Here is a 21,486-nt window from a genome sequence, read left to right on the forward strand (position 1 = left end):
CAAGTTTCTGAGCGGCCAATTTCCTCTGACAGTTGCTGTAGATAGCAATCTTATCTGACCCGCTCGTCTGCTGTACCAGCGGTCCCTGCCGTTCGACAAAATAGAGACTATGGTAGATCTTTCCACTACTTTAATATAATTCTTGGGGAGGTTAAGGTGTCAGACGCTAGCTAGGCTCTGCTAATAGCATGTTCTGCACTGTCATTTAGTAGAAGAGCAAACCCTGGGGAGTACAGGGAAATTCTGCTGCCCTATCCTGAAAGTAAATGGAAATATTGCTGTGTCCAACCCATCTATATCGTGTAGCATTTCAGAAAAGCAGCGGCAGCCCTTCAAGAGCCCTGCAAACCTTCCAGCACGCTAAAGAGCTGCCATGCCTCTTGGGCTCCTCAGGGTTTAATAAAGGTATATGATAGCATAGGCCACCCCAGACTGTTTCAATCTTCCTTCCAATCTCAAAGGCTGAACTCTTTTATCTTTAATTTAAAGGTATTTGTCCCAAGAGCGTAATATGCTGCCAAAAGCATTAGCACATAAAGCATAGTTTTCAAAGGACGTTCCTCAAATATGAATGAGTTGAGCCCCCGTGACCACTTTAATTGATCCAGCAGTGCTTGCAGCTAAAAGCAAAGCTGCCGCTTCTCGTGGCAGACCAGGCATTTTCCCCCAATATTTGTGTTCCTGACATTTTGTGAAAATATTTTTCAGTCGTGCTCAGTCTGGGAGATTGATACAAATTCATGATCACAGCAGTTAACTCGATTCTGTCAAAACTGCTGCATCGGCTGCAAGACATTGCCCCATGGAAAGAAGAGAAATGGTTTTTCAAGATTGTAAGTGGTTCTGGATAAGTAAAATTTCATTGAAGCCAAAACGCTTATGGGAATTTATTGCTTTCAGCCCTGATACCCTGATTTGGGTTGAAAAACTCGGATGGAAACCAGATCAAAGGTTTTGACTGGGATATCCCTGCAGGTCTCCTCGCACATGGACAGCCGAACCAGCCATACTGTTCTGGGCTCCTTGTCCCCGTATCTAAAGGCCAACCAAATATGAATAGACATTTAAAGGTTTTGCAGGAAAATACAGCCCTGAACACCGTTAGACTTCCGTTTCGCCTACATACTCTCTGTGGTTAAATTATTGGAGTTTTGAGTCAAGCTGGATCCAATCAGACATCAGGGGCTAAGTTTAAAATTATTGCAAGAGCATCTTACAAAGAGGGTGTCAGTATTTCCATGAAGAGCTGAATTATGGATCTGGACTGGCCCACAAAAACTTGCAGAGTGTCTCTATGTCCACAGATGAGATAAGTTCTTCTGTCAATGGTGCATGTGGTTTAAGAACATCTCTTTGTATACATCTCTAGAAAAGCATAAGGACCAAAAAATGTAATCTGGTGGTTGTCCACTGAGAAGGCATCAAAGGAGCTGTGGGAAAGGGCTGCCAATGGGAAAGGATAGTTCACTCTTTGCGCCCATCTGTGCTTTAGGCTGTGAAATGCAGTGAAAATGCCTCAGACATGGCTGCATCTCCACTAAGAAGACAAATGGCAAAAAGCAATCCATTTCATACATGACACCAAACAACCCTGAAAACAATTTTCTGTCATTTTAGGTCATGGCTAGGTTCAAACTCCCCGTGCAGGGGTGACAGGTCATTCTCTCATTATTTCCACCTGCAGCCATCCAATCTGCTGCGGCTTTGAAAATAAAAAAGCATGATCAGGGGTTATATGAAATTATGAAATTTCAAGGTGTCTACACTAAGAATAAGAAGACTGTGCATCCCATAAGGTTAATAAATGAGGAGTTTATTATTAGACACCCCCATGCCTCACACGAGCAGCTCCATCCACTGCGTGGGATTAGAGTACAGTAAGAGAAAAAAAGCCCAAAGAAATGCTAAAAGGTATCAAATAATATGGTTTGCTTACTGTTGGTCTTTCTAACTCCAGCAACAGAAACAATTAAAGTGCATCAATCAGGTCTTTTTTCCTGTGATAGGGATGTTCTCCAGTGTTTTTAACAGCTTGCAAATTCCTATGACTATAATCAGCCTGATCCCACTGTGCTCCCTGTCAGACGCCACAATGGCTATAATCTGGCACCTGCTTGGTACAAAGCTGGGAACTGAGGCCGGGTGCCCACAGAATGAAAATTAAGCGTCTTCACTGCAGAGGGGGAGGATCAGAGGGAACTGGGGATCGCTGGTGACAGCCTTTTTTCTTCTCTCTCAGCAAGAGAGCCCTGACTACGACAGGTCAAAAAATACCGCTATTGTTTGTTGCTTAAACCTCCCTCTTCCAGATGCAGAATTTCACTTCCAGAAGCAGGCAGCGTGAGGGTATGTTCCCAATAAAACCAGCTACCTCCATCCGTCCGTCTCTTCTGGACTATCCAGCTTGCCCCATTGCCAGGCTGTTCAGAAAGCAACAAACATTTTCCTGCCTTGACCAGTTTGCAGATCCTTTTCCTCACGCCTGACTTAGATAGGTCAGCCACCGAGAAAAGCCTTGGGTTTAGATAATCTAAGCTTTCTCCGTCCTTCCAAATTCACTGCTTTTCCTCAGTGGATCCCCTCGACCTGGAACTGCCTCAGGTGGATTCTTCTGCCGACAAATTGCCCCAGATCCTGATCATTCCCCCCTGTAGTGTCTCCGATAGGGATATCTCTGCCAATTCCGTAGAAATCTTTCATCAGTTTAGTATTACAACTATATTCATATGTTACAACTTCCTTCATATGAGAAAGCATTTTCTCATGACCTGTGCTGTCTTTGAAAGTCTCCGCTGGCGCTGGAAACTGCTAAGTAGCAATCTTCCTTGCTGTCTAGCTGAATATAAACAGAGCTCTGAATTGGGTTCTCTCCTAATACAGCGTTCCGGCCTTGGTTCATGAAAACTGAGATTAAAAGGAAGCAAAGTGATTTATAACACTAAACAACCCACAGTATTTCTTCAGGTGCTGTTATTGCCACTTTGCGAGACGCAGAGACCCTGAACAGCTTGGCCCCTCCTGTCCGGCTGGGAAGAGCCTAATGTGTGGTGGGCTCTCTTGTAAAGAATAACAATAATAATAATAATAATAATAATAATAAGGACTGACAACTTCACAGTCTGAGATGCAATGAGAAGTCAGGAAGAACTGGCTCCCAGTGGTGGCCATGGCTCATCTCCCTTTCAACAGAGCTGGGGTTTGTCAGGGTCTAAAAAAACAAGTGGAACAGCCCAAATGGGTTGCATCAAACTAAAAAAGGGAAGAAAAATGGGTTTTGTCTGTAGGTCAGCTCACACGGTTGCCCTTGCTGCGGGACACTCGGCGTGTGACCTGCCCCTGCCCTGCATTTCATCCGTTTCATATTCTCCCCAGACCCCATCCAATGCCATCCTGAGGGATGTATGGGAGGGTGTAGGTCTAGCTGGGCAGGGGCAGGTCCATTCTACCTGCATTTCCCAACACCAGGACATGAAATTATCATCGGTCACTGTGAGAGCAGGAACAGAGACAGTGTCTGCTGAAGGCCACCAGGGTGTGAACAGCAACGTACAGAGGTTTCAGTGCCGTGGATTCCAATATGGTGATTGATAGTGGAAAAAAATCTTGCAATTAAAAGGGATGTTATTATGACAAAGCTTTATAAGACACAGACAGGTGCAGTGAACAGTGAACTAACACTGAGTGGGGAGTCAATCCACAGGAAAATCTGGAAACTGCTGAAATCCTGTCTGTGGTCACCATCCAAAGCAGTCCGCCTGTTCCTCTCTGGGAAAGCCTTTCTGCGACGCTAATAAGTGTCCTGTTTTCCGGTGGCATCCTTTCCTTTTACTCCCAAAATGACAACCGAAGAAAATTACAGTGAAACGGTACCAGAGGTTGTTCAGGCTGAATCTCATGCTATCTAGCAGGCGGCGGAATAAATACCGAAGGCAGCGGCAGCAGCGCGGTTTAAGCGAGGCTGAACAAAGCAGGGAAGTGTGGGGCTTTTGGGGGGGAGCTTTCCAGCTCTGCCTCCCCCGGCGTGACCCACAGCCTGTGGCCGTGATTCCTCCATGCAGGGAAAGACAGTGGCTCCGGGGAGAGGTGGTAAATCCCGTAGGGATTGTGGCTGGATCTCCAGCACCCCATAGAGGCATGGGGGTCCGGGCATGGAGAGGACTCGGGGCAAGCTCCGCTGCGGCTCAGTAGATGATTCCTTCTGGTTCCAGAAGCAAGTACTTCTTCATGGTGGGGGGGATGGAGAGCAAGGGGACCCCTCGGTGGCACCTTTCCAACAGTATCGCCCGGATGGCACATCTGCACAAGTGCATGAGTGAGCGTGGGGAATTGCTGCAGACGGTGAACAGAGAGTCATAGAAATCCTGGTGCCGCTGTAAAAAATACACAACCAAACCACAAGCATGTTTTAGGGCAATAAAGGCTGTTTCCCTTCCCTCCCCTTCCCCTGCCCGCACGCAGAACGAGGTAAAAAGCAGAGAAAACCATCCTGTCCCTGGGAGGCACGTCCAGCACCAGGGACTCGCTTTAGCCAAATGCCTGCACAGAATTCTTACGCCTGCCTCAAATACGTGGTGTGAAGCTAAAGACCGGGGTGAAACCTTGCGGCTTGGTATGTCATACCCATCAGTTCGAGGTGTATTGCTTGCAAACAATGTTGAAATAAAAGAAGCCAACGGTAAATATGTGCGCCTACGTGTGGCTTGACCTTATTTTATAATCTTGCTACTTGACGGATCTTGTTTGCATGTATTTTCAGATACACTTTATGTATGGAAAAGCACAGATTTGTGTTCGTACTTTGTCTTCAATTTCATGTCAAATTCAGCAAATAGCTTTGACAACAAAAATGAAAATCTCAACAAAGAAATAGAGCAACTGTGGTCTTTTCCAAATTAGAATGTTCCAATATTTAAAATAAAATACTTATTTTGAAGAAATATTATTCTTCTTATTGTTATTATTACTATTATTGTTGTTCTTGTTCTTATTAATGTGAAAAATGACCTTTAGCCTTTAATTTTGTGTTCACCCAGAATGATTCAACTTTTTCTGAACCTATCTGACCCCAAAGAAGTCTCACAGTTCCTCGCGCTGTATAGCTCTGCATTATAATATGGATGGAGTTACCTAAACATCACTGATAATGTATAGCAGATATCGGTGCGCTGAACTTAAGCACTGATTTAAAAATTTTTAAAAATTAATAAAAAACTAGGTTTAAACTGAAATATTGGGACTATGAGGATTTCTGAATTAAAAGGATACTTATGCTGAAGCATGTAGTTTGTCCCACAATTTTGCCTTTTGTCAACATCTTTTCCTCCTTGATTTTTAATTTAAATTGCCCCTTGTATTTGCAGCAAACCAGCCATGCTCACAGAAACCCAACCCATGCAACAGAACCTAAAGATACATCATCATTCCCCTGTAACACGGTATTTTTAAAACATCTGCTGACTTAAAAAATAATATAAATATACATATTGACAGGTCTGAAGAAACCTGTCGGCCAGCATCTTTGCACTTGCCGAGCGCAGGGACAGCTGAGCGCCCCCCCCCGACAAAGTGTGCTCCCAAGGGTAATGATGCGATGAAGATTTCTGAAAAATACCTCTTTTTGTCAGTGGGTGATATGCTTTTGTCAAGGGAGTGATATTAAATGGGGAAGCCCCAAATCCTCTGAGATGTTCTCCTCTTTCAAAAGCCTTCTCACTTTTCTGGTATGGAGAAATGCAAATAACGAGCTTGGATTTCGCTCAGCTACGACTCATTGAGAGCCTACCTCAAAGACGTCATCAGGGATGGCTGCTTTCCACTTCGACGTTGACTTGATGTGTTCATAGGTATTGACGACAACCTCCACAGCTCTGGGGTAGGAATGACAGGCTTGTAGCACCTGCAGGCAGGATGCACAGAGACCGTGAGTACCACCAAGAAGCTGGGGCTAGCCTGGATGCTTGGCATGGGGCAACGGCGTACTGAGATGGGGACAGCCCAGGAGCTACGAGAGGACAAGGTTGGAGCTGCAAAAAGACACGAGCCATGTCCACACTGCCCTGTGCAACCTGCAGTAAGAAATGCCAGGCTGGTCCCCAGAGGAGCTGTGCACATCCCAGTTTAACACCGTATAGAATCACAGAATGATATGGGGTTGGAAGGAACCTCTGGAGATCATCCAGTCCAACGCCCCGCCAGAGCAGGGTCTTAAAACTTTACATTACACGGTGGAGGAGCTGCAAAATGCTGCTGAGGGCACTGGATGAGAGAGAATGAGTCCTGATTACAGCAAGCTTATTTAGATAAGAAGCCCATCAGCTACTTCTGTCAGTGCCTCGGGCTTTGCAGACATTTAGAAATTCTTTGGGAGGGATCCTGCAATTATTTTTCCTTTTCTTCTTCTTTTTTTTTTTTTTTTTTTTAATCAACTATGAGCCCAAGCCCAGCATTTTGCCTGAATTTCTCACATTCCCTGGGGATGAGCCAAAGCTTTACTGAGATCCATTTCACTTTGAATAGACCGGAATAGATTTTTAAAGGCCAAAAGTGTCAAACTGAATCAACTGGTCTGATCTCCAGTCTTTGATAGAGGCCACGAAATACACATTTCATGTAACCCAGTTAAGCCTGCGTGGAGCCAGGTTTGGAAAAGCCCATGTAGGTTTTCTGAAACGAGAAAGTGAATCAGCTCTGAGAAATGAGGCTCGAACCAGCATCTGGGTTTGGGGTTTCAGGTTGGTTAAGAACAAAAAAGGGATCTTAAGAGCAAAAAAGGCATCAACGACTGCAATTTCGCTTCAGTTAAATGATGCTGCTCTTGCCACAGGTTGTCTCACCAGGTTTTGGGCATTCTGGGCCCACAGCTTACAAGACTTTAGCAAACCCAGACACCACCAGACCCCAAACTCCGGATGTCCCATCCCATTCCTGTTCAAGACATCACCTCTCTCCATATCCCTACTGTACGAAGCCACCCTTAACCTTGTGGAACTGCAGAGGGTATATCCGAGCAGCTCCGTGATTCAGCAGCAGCTGGTAGCAGACGTCGGGCTGGGCCGCTGGCCGCACAGGTGTCACTTTTATGATGTACTGCAAGGGGGCACAGCCGTTGACATCCATGATGTTGGCTTCTGCTCCCGCCTCCAGCAGCATGTGCAGCAGGACGTGGTCACAGTTCCAGGCAGCTTTGTGGAGCGGTGATTTGAAATCCTCGTCGCGGGTGTTCACTTCAGCTTTGTAGTCCAAGAGCATCCGGCAGACGAGGTGGTGATCAGGGCTGTAGATCTGATCCTTATAGTGAAGGGCCCAATAGACTGCACAGGCCAAGGGGGTCTCCATGGAGGCGTTGAGAGCATCGATGTGCGCCCCTTGTTCCACGTAAAAGGCCACGAGCTCCGTGATACCCAAGCGCGCAGCGGTGTGCAGGGGGGTCTCCTCATCCTGGTTGTTTGTTTTTATGTTCACGTTTGCTCCTGCCAAAGAAAGATGATGGGGAAAAAAAAGTGAAGGCAACGAAATCCTGGTTCAGACATGTCTCTGCTCGAGCCCTGCTACCCAAAGAGAAGGTGAGTGTGGGCAACTGGATGGAAAGGTGCACGTGGGAATGCAAATAGGTAGGAACATGGATTCTGAATTTCTTAAGCCTCCAGGGAACCCTTAGAAACTTTAGGTTCTTGGATCCAGATTCAGATGTGATAGCTTGGCCCCGTGCTGACAGGCAGCCTTGTCAGAGTACTCGATTTTGGAGCAGTGTGCAGGTCTAAACCACTGTGTAAAATGCTTTCGCCTATAAATTAAGAACTGAAGGAAAAAGGAGAGCTTTCCTCCTGCTCCGGAGAATAGCTCTGCTCAAATCTATACCCTGGGAATGCTTCCTGCAGCACCTCATGAACTGCAAGCCTGGAAGAAAGGACATTTTATAATAGATCCATAGATGATATTAAAAAAAACCACCCAAACAACCATAGCCAAAGTCCCCAGCTGAGGGTTTGGAGCCTGTTTTCGAGCTGTTAAGGAGACATTACGACTGCTCCGGTTGTGCCGAGTGGCTGCGGCCGCTGAAGCAACAGCACCATCTACTGAGGAGCGAAGGACAGGGAACTACTGGAGAGAGTCCAGCAGAGGCTACAAAGATGATCAAGGGACTGGAGCACCTCTCTGCTGAGGAAAGGGTGAGAGACCTGGGGCTGTTCAGCCTGGAGAAGAGAAGACTGAGAAGTGATCTCATCAATGCTGATCAATATCTAAAGGGCGGGTGTCAAGAGGATGGGGTCAGACTCTTCTCAGTGGTGCCCAGCAACAGGACAAGGGGCAACGGATACAAACTGGAACATGGGAAATTCCATCTGAACATGTGGGAAAACGTCTTTCCTGTGAGGGTGGCAGAGCCCTGGAACAGGCTGCCCAGAGAGGTGGTGGAGTCTCCTTCTCTGGAGACATTCAAACCCACCTGGGCACATTCCTGTGGGACCTACTCTGTGTGACCCTGCTCTGGCAGGGGGTTGGACTGGATGATCTCCAGAGGTCCCTTCCAACCCCTGCCGTTTGGTGATTCTGTGAAGCAGATATGGGACAGCAGGAGGCCCAGGCTCCACCTCTAAGGATACGAAATACGTGCAGGAATAATCCTGGACACTGCTCGTGGGAAAAGAGGGAAGGTAGGCAAGACCCAGAGCAAAGCAGAACCCTAAAAGCGCCATGGGCCCAGCAGGCTGGAGAGACAAGGGGCTTCTTCCAGAGATGGAGGGTGCTGATGTCGATGATCATAGGGTGGACAAGGGCTCCTTGAACCTGCGGCCTTGGCTAGCTGTCAATGAAGTTCTCACGCAAGAGCCGGTGCATGCTGTGGCCAGCCCTATTCTCTCTGGACTCAAGAAAGCCCTTATGTGGCCAAACTTACACTGAAACTGAGGTGTAAGGATTGGGAGGGAGGGAATGGAGTCAAAAATTACCTCTGGGCTGGAAAACCCAAGTGCTAATGCTGTTAAGCCACGTTGAGCATTAGTAGTGTTAGATGTCCAGGAGAGCACCAGCAATCTAAGTTTGGAGGTGGCAAACGAACATGAGATCGTTTTTGCTTGGCTGGTGAGTTGCCCAAACCAGAAGTGGTTAAAGTGTGTTTACCTGAATCGACCCAGCGTGACACCTCGGGGCGGAGGTGGCAGGGTGGGAGATGCCTCCTGGAAACTTTGGTGCAGAGACATTAACCAAAGCTCTGGTTTCAGCTGTTGGGTGATGCTGCCACGTGTGTGTGGAGACCTGCCACGTGCTGCTCCAGAACCTCTCCCATTTTGTTTGTAGTCATGGTGTTTAGCTCGTTTGGAGATTTGAGTTTACCGAGTGCTTTGGGATGAAGGGTGGCTTGTAAAGTTTTATTATTCTGTTGCTGATGGGTGGGTGGAGAAATTCTGCAGAATACGTCCTTTCATTTGCATTCATCCTATGCAACATGTTATAAGACTACATTTGACTTTTTAAGCTTTTTCCATGGTAGCAAATTCAACTCCTGCTGTCAGGACTGTTTGCTTTGGGCAGAACACAACTGGCAGCATTTATTTAATTTATTTTCCTTTCAACTAAACAAAATAATATGTATCTTTCCAGTAGAAGAAAAGCGATGTGGTTATTCATTCGGGACTGCAGATTGCCTTGCCCACAAAGCATACTTGGGCTCCGCATCTCAAGAAAAGCCTTTAATAACAACACATGTAGCAAAAAAAACCAAACCCCAAAGCGTTTGTATTTGCCATGGCACAGTGTGACAAATAGGAGAATCTGTCTGTTTGCAACTTAAGAGTTGAACTGCCTGGCTTTGCTGTACCTTTTATGTCTGTCTTCTCCTGTGCCCTGAGTCAGCATCCATGTGTTAAGGAAATAGTGTGTGACACCAATATATTTATCCAGGAATTACATCTATTCATAGCTTCACTTCTTACAGATGACCAGCAGCATAATGTATGTTACTTCAGGGGAAAAAAAAAAATCATATATAAGAGCCTTTTACCCCCAATCCATACATAGATGCAGGAGTTTGGGTGCTGACAAATGAAGAGATGGTATGAAAAACTGCATCTGGCTTTTCAAGGTCAGGTCTTAAAATATGAGTGATTGGAAGAATTTTATGAGATCAAGAAAATTTCAACAAGAAAGAAGACAAAGAGGGCACATTTTTATGTAGAAACTTCTCAATAGTAAACTTAGATGAAGACGACAGGGAAAAATTAGAGAAATAGAAACTCCCTGATTCAGAGGAGCTCTCCTGCGGAGGGACTGACTGGGCAGTGGGCTGGAGGCACTGCAATGGGAAACAATCCTGGAGTAAGGGCTGGTGGCCGGGGAGAGGGAAGGAGAGATGGGGTGAAGAATCAGAATGGGAAACACGTCCTCTGATCAAAGAGATGGGGAAAAGATGTCTGAGATGAAGACATAGGTCAGCTTGGATGGAAGGGATAGATACACGTGTCCTTTGACAAATTGCCTCCTGAGAGAAACCAGAGCCCGTTCCCACTCTGTCTAGGGATGCCAGGAGAGACCCTCCAGAGCTTTACCTTACCTCTCCAAACCAGCTGCTGGGCACAGGGCACGGAGGCTGGTGTTGTACAGAAGTGCAGGGGCGCCTGCCCACTCATGGAGAAGCAGTTGAGCTTAGCTCCGTGGTTGCACAGGATCTTGAGACACTCAACGTTTGCTGTTTCACAAGCTATGTGGATGGCAGCTTTTCCATTGGGCCGGCAGTTGATGGTAGCTTTGTGATTGAGCAGGACCGAAAGACTCTCCAGATGTCCATACATGACAGCCAGATGAAGTCCAGTTGCCCAGGATATTTTTAATTTGTAGCTAGGCAGCCAGTACCCTGTACAAAGTGAAAATACATTACCATCCTTGGCAAAGACTCTTCCTTGGACTATCCACCTACTGAGGGTAATTGAGGGGGAAGGAAGGTTAGAGTTTTGCTTTAATTTACTGTAATTTCACCAGATACAGTTTAGCTAGTGCACATGAAGTTCTCTCAAGCATAACTTCATTCTTGTTAAGTGCTTTTACTACATGTGCTGAATAGCCTGCCTTTTGCAGAGAGAATTCCCACGTAGATGTACTCGGAGGCAGCTTTTGGTTTTCTTGTGACCTGCGTAGACTAAATTTTAAAAAATGTGCTTAGAGCATCTGAAATGCCACCAGCTAAAAAAATATGAAGGAAATGGGATCTTCAGCCTGCCATTAGCTGGACAAAGGTGGCAATGGGATAAGAAGGCGACATTTACTTAGGCCAGTGGCTCAACAGAGAGGTCATCCTGCCGTTTCTGTGCGGGAGGTGGCAGTTTCTGGCATGTCAGGAGCTGGATTGAGCCCCCCGGCGAGGCATGGCATGGAGATGAGCCCTGGCAATGTGGCTGCAGCTGTGTGACAGCCTTCCTGCCAACTGCTGCCCCCGGGGAGCACGCAGGGAGGAGTTTGGATGCTGCTGTGAATGCGGTTAGAGTCGAATAGAAGCAGTGACTCTTTGGCATTAAATTTGGCTCCAAAATGTTGGGATTTTTCTTTGAAAATTTCACAATGATTCGGGGTTTTTTTTTACTTACAAACAGGTATAAGACCAAATAACACTTAAATATTTGTTCCCAAAAATAGGACTACATGCTTTATGACTGCACAGAGACAGTCTCAGGAGTGATTACTATAATCATTTGTTTAAAAAAAGTAAAACACAGTAATAATGTGCAGAAGGGTAAGAGAAGTCTAAAACCTCTTCTTTTCTCTCTCTTTTTTTTTTTTTTTTTTTGTTTGAGATACAGCAGCTGCATATTAGCTAGAATGTGCCTATAAAATTTTCTGGGTTTGATTAATCTATTTGTCTTTGGACGAATGCCTGGTTGAATACTGTCATCATGTAAAAGACACAGAAAAAAATACCAAAGATGTATGAGGTCAAATTAATTCAGACCTTCATCTTTGAATTGTTGTATATGCTTTTTCAACTCAATGTCATAATATCGACCTTAATGTCTCCCCTCAGCCTCCTTTTCCCCAGGCTGAACAACCCCAGCTCTCTCAGCTGCTCCTCACAAGGCTTGTTCTCCAGACCTCTCCAAGAGACCTCTCCTCTTGGGAAGAGAGGAAGCAAAGCCACTCTGTAATCCATGGCATCTCCTTTCCACTTCATTGTTCAGGGCTATGGCACAGCTCAGGCTGTCTGAATGGTGGGCTGGTGGGACTTAATTTTTCCCCCCTCTCCCTCCTCAAGGAAATCCCTGTCTCGTATCACAGATGATTCAGAATAAAAGTAAAATTTGCACGAGAGTTGATAGAGTGCCTCCTGCCTTCCAGGCAAAGTGAATACACTGCTGTGATTTAGGCCATAGGGTGCATTTACCTCTCTATTTTTGGAGAAAGGAGAGACTTCTCCAAAAGAGATAGGTTGATGCTTGCGGTCAAAAGATCCACAATGAAAAATCTGTGCATTAATCCTATAACCTCAAACCACAACCAGAATGCACCTCAGCCTGCTGAGGACAGAAGAAAAGGTATTTTGAGCTACATTCATCACTGTGTGGGTTAGTTCAGACACTGTCCCCAAAGGAAATATGTCACGACTGCATCGTCCTCACCCTGATGAAATCCAAAGAACAGGAGCCCATGGTTAAATTAGAGGCAAACACAGAAAAGGAGAAGAGGTGGGATGTTGTCCCTTCCTTATGCCACAGAAATCAAGGGCATTTGCTGTGCTGCTGGGACTGGAGGTGTTTGTCTCCACATATGATTAACTTCTAGCAAAGCCTGGTCGTTACTGTTTTGTAGATACAAAGAGCCTGTTAGCAAGTAGGTAATGAAGTGTTGGTGATTTTAGCAGAGAGCAAACCTGTTTGATTGCTTTAAGTTTTTGGAAACTCAGTCAGTGTTTGGCTGAGAACTGGTTTGGGTTTCATACACTTCAAAACAGATGTCTTTTCTGGTTGTGTTTTTCCAGATGATTTTTCTGGTTTGACAAACTAGCACAGCCTCACTTTGTGTCAGTTTGAAAAACGAATTTCCTCCCATCCAGCAACATCCAAGGTCTGCTGTATTTCCTCAGCTCTCCTGAGCCAGGGAGAGTCCACTGTACTACTACTGTAAACTGAAAGTGGAAGAGATTTAGTATTTTATGTTTCAAAATGGTCTGTACATGTGACTGGATACATGTATATACCACACGTAGCCTGCACGTGTCTATTGCGGGCTTTGCACCCGAGTTCTCTGCGAGGCAATGGCAAAGGACTCCTCATTCTGGCCTCCCCTGAAGCTGCAGCAGCTGCCCCAGGAGCATGGAGGCTCCAGCTGGTCTCTGGCCTGCCCTCCACCATCCCGGCAGGTACACCTGATGAACTCCCCTCCTGCAGTGACCATGGCCACATGAACCCACTGAGACGTTACTGCCTATGAACCGCCTTAAACTGCAGCTTCAGAAGAGGCAAAGGCTTCTTGAAAACCACTCAAAACCATCTACTTCCTGGCTGGTGAGCGCTGCCACCTTTACCTTGTTTGTAGGATGCCAGAATCAGGTTTTCATCTTCCACTTCAAACACCGTGTCCACGTCTATCTTCTTTTGGCTCAAGAGCTCCTCCAGTGTCTCAAAGTCATTGGACTTCAGGGCTTCGAGAAAAGCCTTTTTCACCAACTTTGCAGCTGCAGCTCGAGTAATTTTCCCCTCCGTAATCTCTCCCTCTTTGTACGTCTCCTCCAGGTCCATTTCCAAACGTATTTGTGCTGTGAAGAGGGGTACGCTGAGGTCCCTATAGCACAGTTGCATGCTGAGGTTCCTGAAGACCAGAAGGTAATTTTATCACCCGGTCATGCTGATCTGCTTGTTCTATTTATATGAGGAGCATTTCAGGCATCGAAATGCCACTCTTAGATATCACCACACTCTTTTTATGAAAGCGAGGACAGACACACCAGCAATAACACCAAAATGAGAGTTATCGCCGTGGGCTTTAGCCACATTAAGCTTCATTAACCACATGGTTACCCCCTGCTCCTGCCATACACTTAGAGTAAAAAACACTAATCCCTGGTGGTGCTTCTCAGCTGGAGAAACACTCACATTTCCTTTCATCAGTACCATTGCTGATTTACTGACTGCAATGGGATGTGATGCTCTGCCTGCTGATGCCTTTTAACTAGTCCATTGCATAAAAAAAATAAAAATAATAAAAATTCCCAAGGCACTCTTTCTGTGGGAGGTACCTCACTCTTCCCTAGGACAGCATTTGGTGTGTTGGTCCTGCTTTCATTCCTCCAGCCGTCGGGCATCAGGCAGACCTCCACAAGAGGCCCCCACCACGCTGGGCTCACATACCCTGATCTGCAAAGCCCCAAGGGACCACTGGGTTGACCTTGCCTGGTCTCCTGTGTAATGCCCTGAGCAGCAGGATTTCCCTGGTTTGCCCAGGGCCCACAAGCAGTGCTCCTGGGAAGGAGAAATGGTGGGTCGAGGGGGCTGCAGAGCTCTACAGCCATGTTGTGGGGTGGGGGATCTCACACACCGCAGGGGGCTTAGGTGGGAATTAACTCAGGCACATGGGTCCATGGGCTCTTCTACTTCCTCTGCCCACCCTTCATCTGTACTCAGACCTTCTCCCTCACAACCCCATCACCCACGGAACACTTCCTCCTCCCTCCCTTTTCCTTCTCTCTTTGCTGGTCCTATCGCTGTGCTGGGAGCGCTCTGCACTGATGCAAACCCACACATGAGCTGCTGCCATGCATCACATAGCAGTGGTTCACATCTGCACCCATTGGGGCTGATGGATGAGACCATAGTCAGAAGGAGACCATCCGCCCTTAATTTAAATCACCAAGCAAAGATGATGCCACCACAACCATTAAGAAGAAATTTTCATGATCATCCTTCCTGGGAGTTTGACAATTTCACATGGGGAAATGTGAGCCGGGTGATCCTGGAAATCGTAGGGTTTCCAGGGGTCAGGCTCCTCAGGCATGAGGACCTGCAGGACCTCCATCCATGGGGGTGCTCACCAGTTCTCTCCCAGAGCCAATGCTCAACAAAGACACCACAGGTCAGCAGTTCATGGAGAACTGTGAAATTTGTGAGTTCCTTCTACCTATGTGTTTTCGGATAAAGAATACTTTATAAAAGCTATTTCCCTGATGTATTGAACTTTACAATAGAAACACAGGGGGAAGGAAAACAGCTTGCCCTGGTGCTATAGGTTCCAGGCAGCTCATCTAGGTCTTTCCAGGCTTACTTAACAGGAGAGACAGCATCAGGCTCTCCATACCTTCATGGTCCCTCCTGCATGACTGCCTCCCTCTCACTTCGTTACTTTCAGTAGTGGGTGACCCTACTTCATGCTTTAAAAAAAAGTGTTAATGCTTGCCTGGCACAAGCAGAGGGACAAGCTGTCAACTCCAGATCTTACAGGCTTCTTGTTACCCACACCTTTTTTTTTTTTTTTTTCAAAAAAACCACTGTATTCCTAAAAAGTCACAGATGCACAAAGCACTGATACATAGCTGCAGTCAACTGTTCACCTCAGCTACACTCTTTGATCTGAAATGGCCCAGCTTTTCATCTATCATCTTTCATAAAGAGCATTAGATGACACAAGGACATTCCGTGGATGCTGGAAGGATGGTGCCAGCACATCTCCCTGCTGGTCTGCTGCCTGAAGGCGGAGGTGCACCAGCACGTTGCTCTAAGAGATTGCTGCACATCTGCTGATCCATCCTGCCTGCTTCTGGCTGACAGGAGCAAGGTGAAGTGATTTGCGATGGCTCAGCCCACGGTGAAAGAGAAAGCTGAGTAAAATTGCCTTGCATCCATCATGGTCCAAGAGGAGGTTCAGGGACGGCATCTCAGACCAGATGATGCACTTCAGCAATTTGTGTGGCCCTGCTCGGACTCTCACAGAAATTTTTCTTAACATTAATAAGTTTAAAAGAGAGAAATACAGGTATTATAGATACTTATAACCTTTATAGTTAGTGTTTTCCTGTAAGCTGCATTTAGATCTAATATTGAAAAACCTACTCATACGAGAGCACTGTTGGTTTCAGTACAATTACATATAAGAATGAGGAAATGGTTTATACTTTACATTGACAATCACAAAAAATTAGATTGACTTTTTAAAGCATGACATAAGAATTTTTATTAATTTGCCTGAAGTATAGTCAAAAATAAATTTGAGAATTCATAAATGCTGTAAGTCATTGGTGGGGCAAAAGGACCAGTTTTTACCATGTCTGTAAATTTTTGCTATCCGTGGAATTTCCTACAGACTTCTCCCCCACCGTACCACAAGGTGGCAGTTTGACTTTGAAAATCAAAACTGATGTCATCCAACCCCGAGGGCTGCCAAATATTCTGAACATCTCGCTGTGAAACAATAGCTCATCACTTGCTCAGTATAAATAACAGGAGTAGCATTTACCATATTTACAGGTTAGACCTGAGGCCACTGGGATGGGCACTGTGCACTCACACACTGTATCTGCTAAGAAAACCTGGTTTCCACATTTGGGGTCAATTATCTAAATTACCCAGCTAACTCAAAGGCCTTTTTTCAGCAGGGAGACAACTCCCACCCCCAGGCCTTCCTCCTGCTCCACACAGTGCCACACAACATGCTCCTGTTCATAGGACAAGCCAGAGGCCACACAGAGAGGCTGGACCTGCCCCTCATCAGCGAGTACAGCAGGTGAGAAGAACCAGGCGTGAAGGGGCTCAGGGAGCAAGAGAAAAGAGCAGAGAACCCTCTCGGGGTGCACACTTCAGGTGACGGGACTGACTTCAGGTAGGCTGCTGAGGACCTTTTCCACCAGGGTTCTCACAGGCTTGTTCTGCAGCCCCCTGAGCTCAGGGGGAGTATTTCCAGTGGTTTCAGCAGGCTGTGCTCTTTGTTGGGTTGGGCATCGCTAAGCCAGGGAAAGCTGCCTGGAGGTGAGCTCATGAACGCTGTCAGGGTGGCGTTACGAGAAGGATGACTGATGGCACAGGAGCGTGTATGAATATCAGAGTTGTGACGGCTCGTAGAAGGCAAAGACAGACTTAAGGCGAACAGGAGAAAAGACGTGCTGGCGGGCTGTGGGGAGCGTGTCTCCTCAGGAGCCAGGGCCCCTCCCCTGGCACTTGCTGATGTAGAGCAATAATCTGTTGGCAGCTCCGTAACTCACAGCAGTGCTGGGAACAGCTCGAGCAGAGCTTTTGGAGGTGAAAGCCAACATCCTGAACTCTACACTGGGGCAGGCAGAAAGTCAGGAAAAGGCGAAAAGCTCCAAAAGAATGGCAGTGATGCAAGCGGAGCGGTGGAGGAGTCGTTCCTAGCTGCAACAGGGAAAAGCCTGGCAGCTCCGTGGCAGCCAGCCTGTCCTGCAGCAACCCTGTCCCAAAGGCCGTGCCGGCGGGGATGGGGACAGCAAGGGGCAATAGAGGCAGGGTCACACTCCTACGGCTTCAGGGGGGTTGGTTACAAAGGTTCTCACCCCACGCTTACAGAGGGGACCTCAAAAAGTTGCCTGCGAGCTCCAGCTCCGAGCCTTGCCCCAATGGATGGGCACGCTTGGCTAGTGAGGCTGCAGCTCTGCCCTTGTTTTGGCTCAGTGGGTGGCTGGCTAAAGCGGGTTGCTCAAGCAGTAGCCTCCCCGAGGAGCCATCTGCCCTGCTCCAAAGCTGTACGTGTTCAGGAGGAAAATGTACTGAACATCAGACCTGTGGGCCCGAGGCAGAAAAGCACGATCCTTGAGTTAATCCCACACTTTCATCTCTTCTGAACAGGGTACGCTTGTAAAAATTCTGTGGGGGCAGCTGTCGCTGTCGCCTGGCTTTGCTGTGGCCCTTAGAGCATCTGCAGCATCGGGCCAAGCCTCCTGCCCACGCTGCCTCCCTTGCTGCGGGCAGCACCGCATCGAACGTCCCTCCTGCTGCCGAGTATATCCCCTGCCTCTCCCCGACAGCTCTGGGGTCCCGAGCCGGATTAAGCACCGCCCTCTCGCTTATTCATATCACACATCCTTTCGCTAATATTAAAATTGATTATTTTTTTTTTTTCCCCCCTGCTGTACATCTTCCTGCCGGCTTTAGCCATTGTTATATTTTATCTGATTTTCTTCTGCTGGGATGCTGACTCTGAACGTAAAGATTACATAAATCTTCCCCATGCTTCTTGCTTTATTTCTTAGTTAAAAAAAAAAAAAAAAAAGCTAAAGCTTTTTAGCTGTGCCAGGTGCAAACTATTTTCTCCAGGTGCTCAGCTGCAAATCACCCTTTGAGAAAAGTCCTGTCTGTGAGTTCATCCCTGTGGCTGGTTAACTGAAACCCTCTTAGTACCAGTAGTTTGGAATCCTCCTCTCGTTCTTTGGTGTGTTATTCCACTTTTGTGCTCATTTCCCAAGGATGGGGGAGAAAAATAGTCCCAGATCCTCAAAGGCATTAAGGCATAGGCTCCTAGGAAGTCAAACTCCTAGGAGCTGGGAACCTGTGTATCTTTGAGAGCTGGGGCTTTCAGGTTTTGTTCACAGTAAGGCAAGTATAACTTAGAAATATGGATCAAGTGAAGTGCTTAAGCTTTAAGGTACATGAGTGTTACAAAACCGAAGGTTGATGCCAACAATGCTGAGTTTTGTCCTCATGGAGCTTCATGCCTGAAGGCTTCATGGCAAAAGCCTAGCCCTTCCTTCCAGGTGTTTTGGTTTGGCGTTTATGCCCTCTGTTTCCATTTTCAGCCCCAGGGACCCGTTTCCTTCATTCCTGCCCATTGTCCCAACTCCTGCTATCAGGGCATTTATTAGGATGTCCAGAAGCTCGGGCTTGGGTGTTAGGGTGTTGGCTGTTGAATTCAGAATGTTTTAAGATGAGGAATAATGTCTCAAAAATTACTACTAAGATAATATAATTATTAGCTTGTTGTCCTATAAAAAGTAGGCACAAAATGCACTTATTCTGCACAACAGTTAAAACAAATACCGTGTTTACTGAGGCACAAAGCTTGAAGATCCCCTTTGATTCGAAGGGCATGAGTGTTGTAAGCAGGGTGTATGTACACAGTCAGAAATTAAAATCAGGTGGACAGTATGTTCAAGGCATAGAAAGAAACAAACCTTGCCTGTTTATGCTGAGTGGAAAATTCTTCTCATATTTTTTGCAGCCTGATGGCTTAGTGTCTGACAGGATTTAAAACAGTGGGATTTTGCGACCAAACTTAAAATGTGAATCTCTTCCACTTCTTTCCTCCCGCTGAAGCGAGGCATGGACTATGGGTTTCAATGAAGCCTGTGGAAAGCAGTTCTTTAAAGACAAGCGTTCCTTCACGGCAGCCAGACAGAAATAATTCACTGCCTGCAGGAAGGGCTCCCCGGGGGGGCTGTGTCTCTCCTACCCGCTCCCATGCCCGGCTGCCTTCTCCTTGGCCGCGCTCCCTGGCCGGGGCTGAACTCCCGCAGCGCTTGGCCAGGGATGAGACGTTCTCACCAGGCTCTTCCCAGCAAGTTTGGCCTCCCATGCCCAAGTGAGATTCGCGGAGAGCTGCGATGGTCTATGTGGGACAGTTCCGACAGACTGAATTCTTCCTCGTATATTAAATAAAGCAACAGAGGTTTTAGGACAGGCAAACAGCCAAAGTGTGAAAGGATGTCCAGTTTTGCAGCTGCTCTAAAATGCCCATCTTTTTGGATCAAAATATCAATGTATGAAGGAATATGAACATGTTCGGCAGAAGCTGTACCGGCATTCTTTGAACAGCCGTCAAGCAGCCTAGGGTTAAGGCTATTCCTGCTCTGAAGGATTAAATTTGAAGAGATGCCAGAATAAAAATCTTCCGAAAGGGGAGGGAAGATGAGATATCAGGAAATAAGCAGCGCGTCACAGACAAGGCTGGAGGCAGCAGTGAGGGAGAGGGACAAGGGACAATGCAGGTCTGCGGTGGCTCCACAATCATCCTGCGCCAGGACAGAATCATAGAATTCCCTGGGCTGGAAGGGACTTTTCAGATCATCAAGTCCAACCATCAACCCAACACTGACAAAACCCATCACTAAACCATGTCCCCCAGCACTATGTCAACCGGTCTTTTAAATCCCTCCAGGGATGGTGACTCCACCACTTCCCTGGTCAGTCCATTCCAAGGCTTAATAACCCTTTCCGTGTCAAAATTGTTCCTAATCTCCAATCTGAATCTCCCCTGGTGCAACTTGAGGCCTCTTCCTCTTGTCCCATCGCCTGTTCCTTGGGAGAGGAGACCTGGCTACACCCTCCTTTCAGAGAGTTGTAGAGAGCGAGAAGGTGTCCCCTCAGCCTCCTTTTCTCCAGGCTGAACACCCCCAGCTCCCTCAGCCGCTCCTCACAAGACTTGTGCTCCAGACCCCTCACCAGCTCCGTTGCCGTTTTCTGGACCTGCTCCATCACCTCAGTGTCTTTCTTTGGATGGTTGTGCTCCTCCCCAGTACTGCATCCACCTTCCCTGAACGGGACAGACCAGGTCCTTAGGTGCAGAAGTGACAATATAGTTCTGTTGGTCTAAATAAGAATGTGCGTGTTAGGTGCTGATTTTATTGGTACAGAACTGGACGAATCTTGCAGGAGTTCCAGCTCCTGTTGACAGGCATCCAAAATCCGTGTGGATGATGCAAGGCTGGCTTGGCCTCGATGCCTTGGTGAGGGGTGGGGAGCAAAGTGGGTGAGAAGTGAGACTGCACGAACAAACTCTTACATCGCGGAATAGATCTCACTATGTTGATTCACCAGCCCGAGTCCATTAGTGTAAAAGCCAAGAAAACAAAAGCAAATATTTCCCGTTTAAGCTTACAGTTGCCTTGATTTATACGGGTTATTAAAAGACTCCCTGGGGAAAGAAAATAACAAGTGTCAGCATTTACCTCCTGAGCCTCTGAATGACTAAACCAGTAATATGGCAAAAACATCAACAGCTTATAGCTATTTATATTTTGATTCTCTATGTATTGGTGTTTCTGACATTCTATAGAATACCTATTGTAAAATTATATTCACTTTAATGAGGTCTGAGTTCATTTGCTAGATCTGTACAGAAAAATGTGCTTGCAGTATTAAAAGCACTTTATTTCCATTTAGAAATCTGTTGCCATAGTGACCAATCACAACTTTCTCAGTAGCTTTGTCTAGGAATTGGATGTAGGCTTTATTTTTGCTTTGTTTAATTTTTTTCTCCTGCATTGTCTGGCCAAGTCCTCATTTAACTCATTTTTATTCTTTTTATAGTCTGTCCTTTTCCAACCGTATTCTCAATTAAGTCAGTAAGAGTTCTGACTGAGTTTAAAATAAAGATCATGATTTGGGCTCTTCCTTTTAAATAACTATGTAAGAAAGAGGAAAATGCAAGGCTGCACACTGTGGGCTTTCGTTATCGTCAACCGATCACTCAGACCTAATATAAGAATGAGTCCTGAGGTATCAAAAGCCTTGGGAGTCTGATACCTTTAAGCATCAATATAATAGTCATGTCAAAGATAGAGTGGAT

The 21,486-nt window shown here is 46.5% G+C and overlaps 1 protein-coding gene across 1 annotated transcript; it reads right to left on the bottom strand.

The window, feature by feature from the left end:
* Positions 1 to 1,793: 1,793 nt before the first annotated feature.
* Positions 1,794 to 13,820, bottom strand: ASB4 (ankyrin repeat and SOCS box containing 4). The gene is made up of 5 exons (XM_074150736.1): positions 13,508 to 13,820; positions 10,550 to 10,849; positions 6,979 to 7,469; positions 5,783 to 5,896; positions 1,794 to 4,370 (listed from the first exon to the last, which is right to left on the bottom strand). Exons 1-5 carry the CDS (start codon positions 13,779 to 13,781, stop codon positions 4,182 to 4,184), a joined length of 1,368 nt encoding a protein of 455 aa, XP_074006837.1. The 5' UTR covers positions 13,782 to 13,820; the 3' UTR covers positions 1,794 to 4,181.
* Positions 13,821 to 21,486: the final 7,666 nt, after the last annotated feature.

The sequence above is a fragment of the Numenius arquata genome, chromosome 7 (genome assembly GCF_964106895.1).
Source record: "Numenius arquata chromosome 7, bNumArq3.hap1.1, whole genome shotgun sequence".
Taxonomy (NCBI): domain Eukaryota; kingdom Metazoa; phylum Chordata; class Aves; order Charadriiformes; family Scolopacidae; genus Numenius; species Numenius arquata.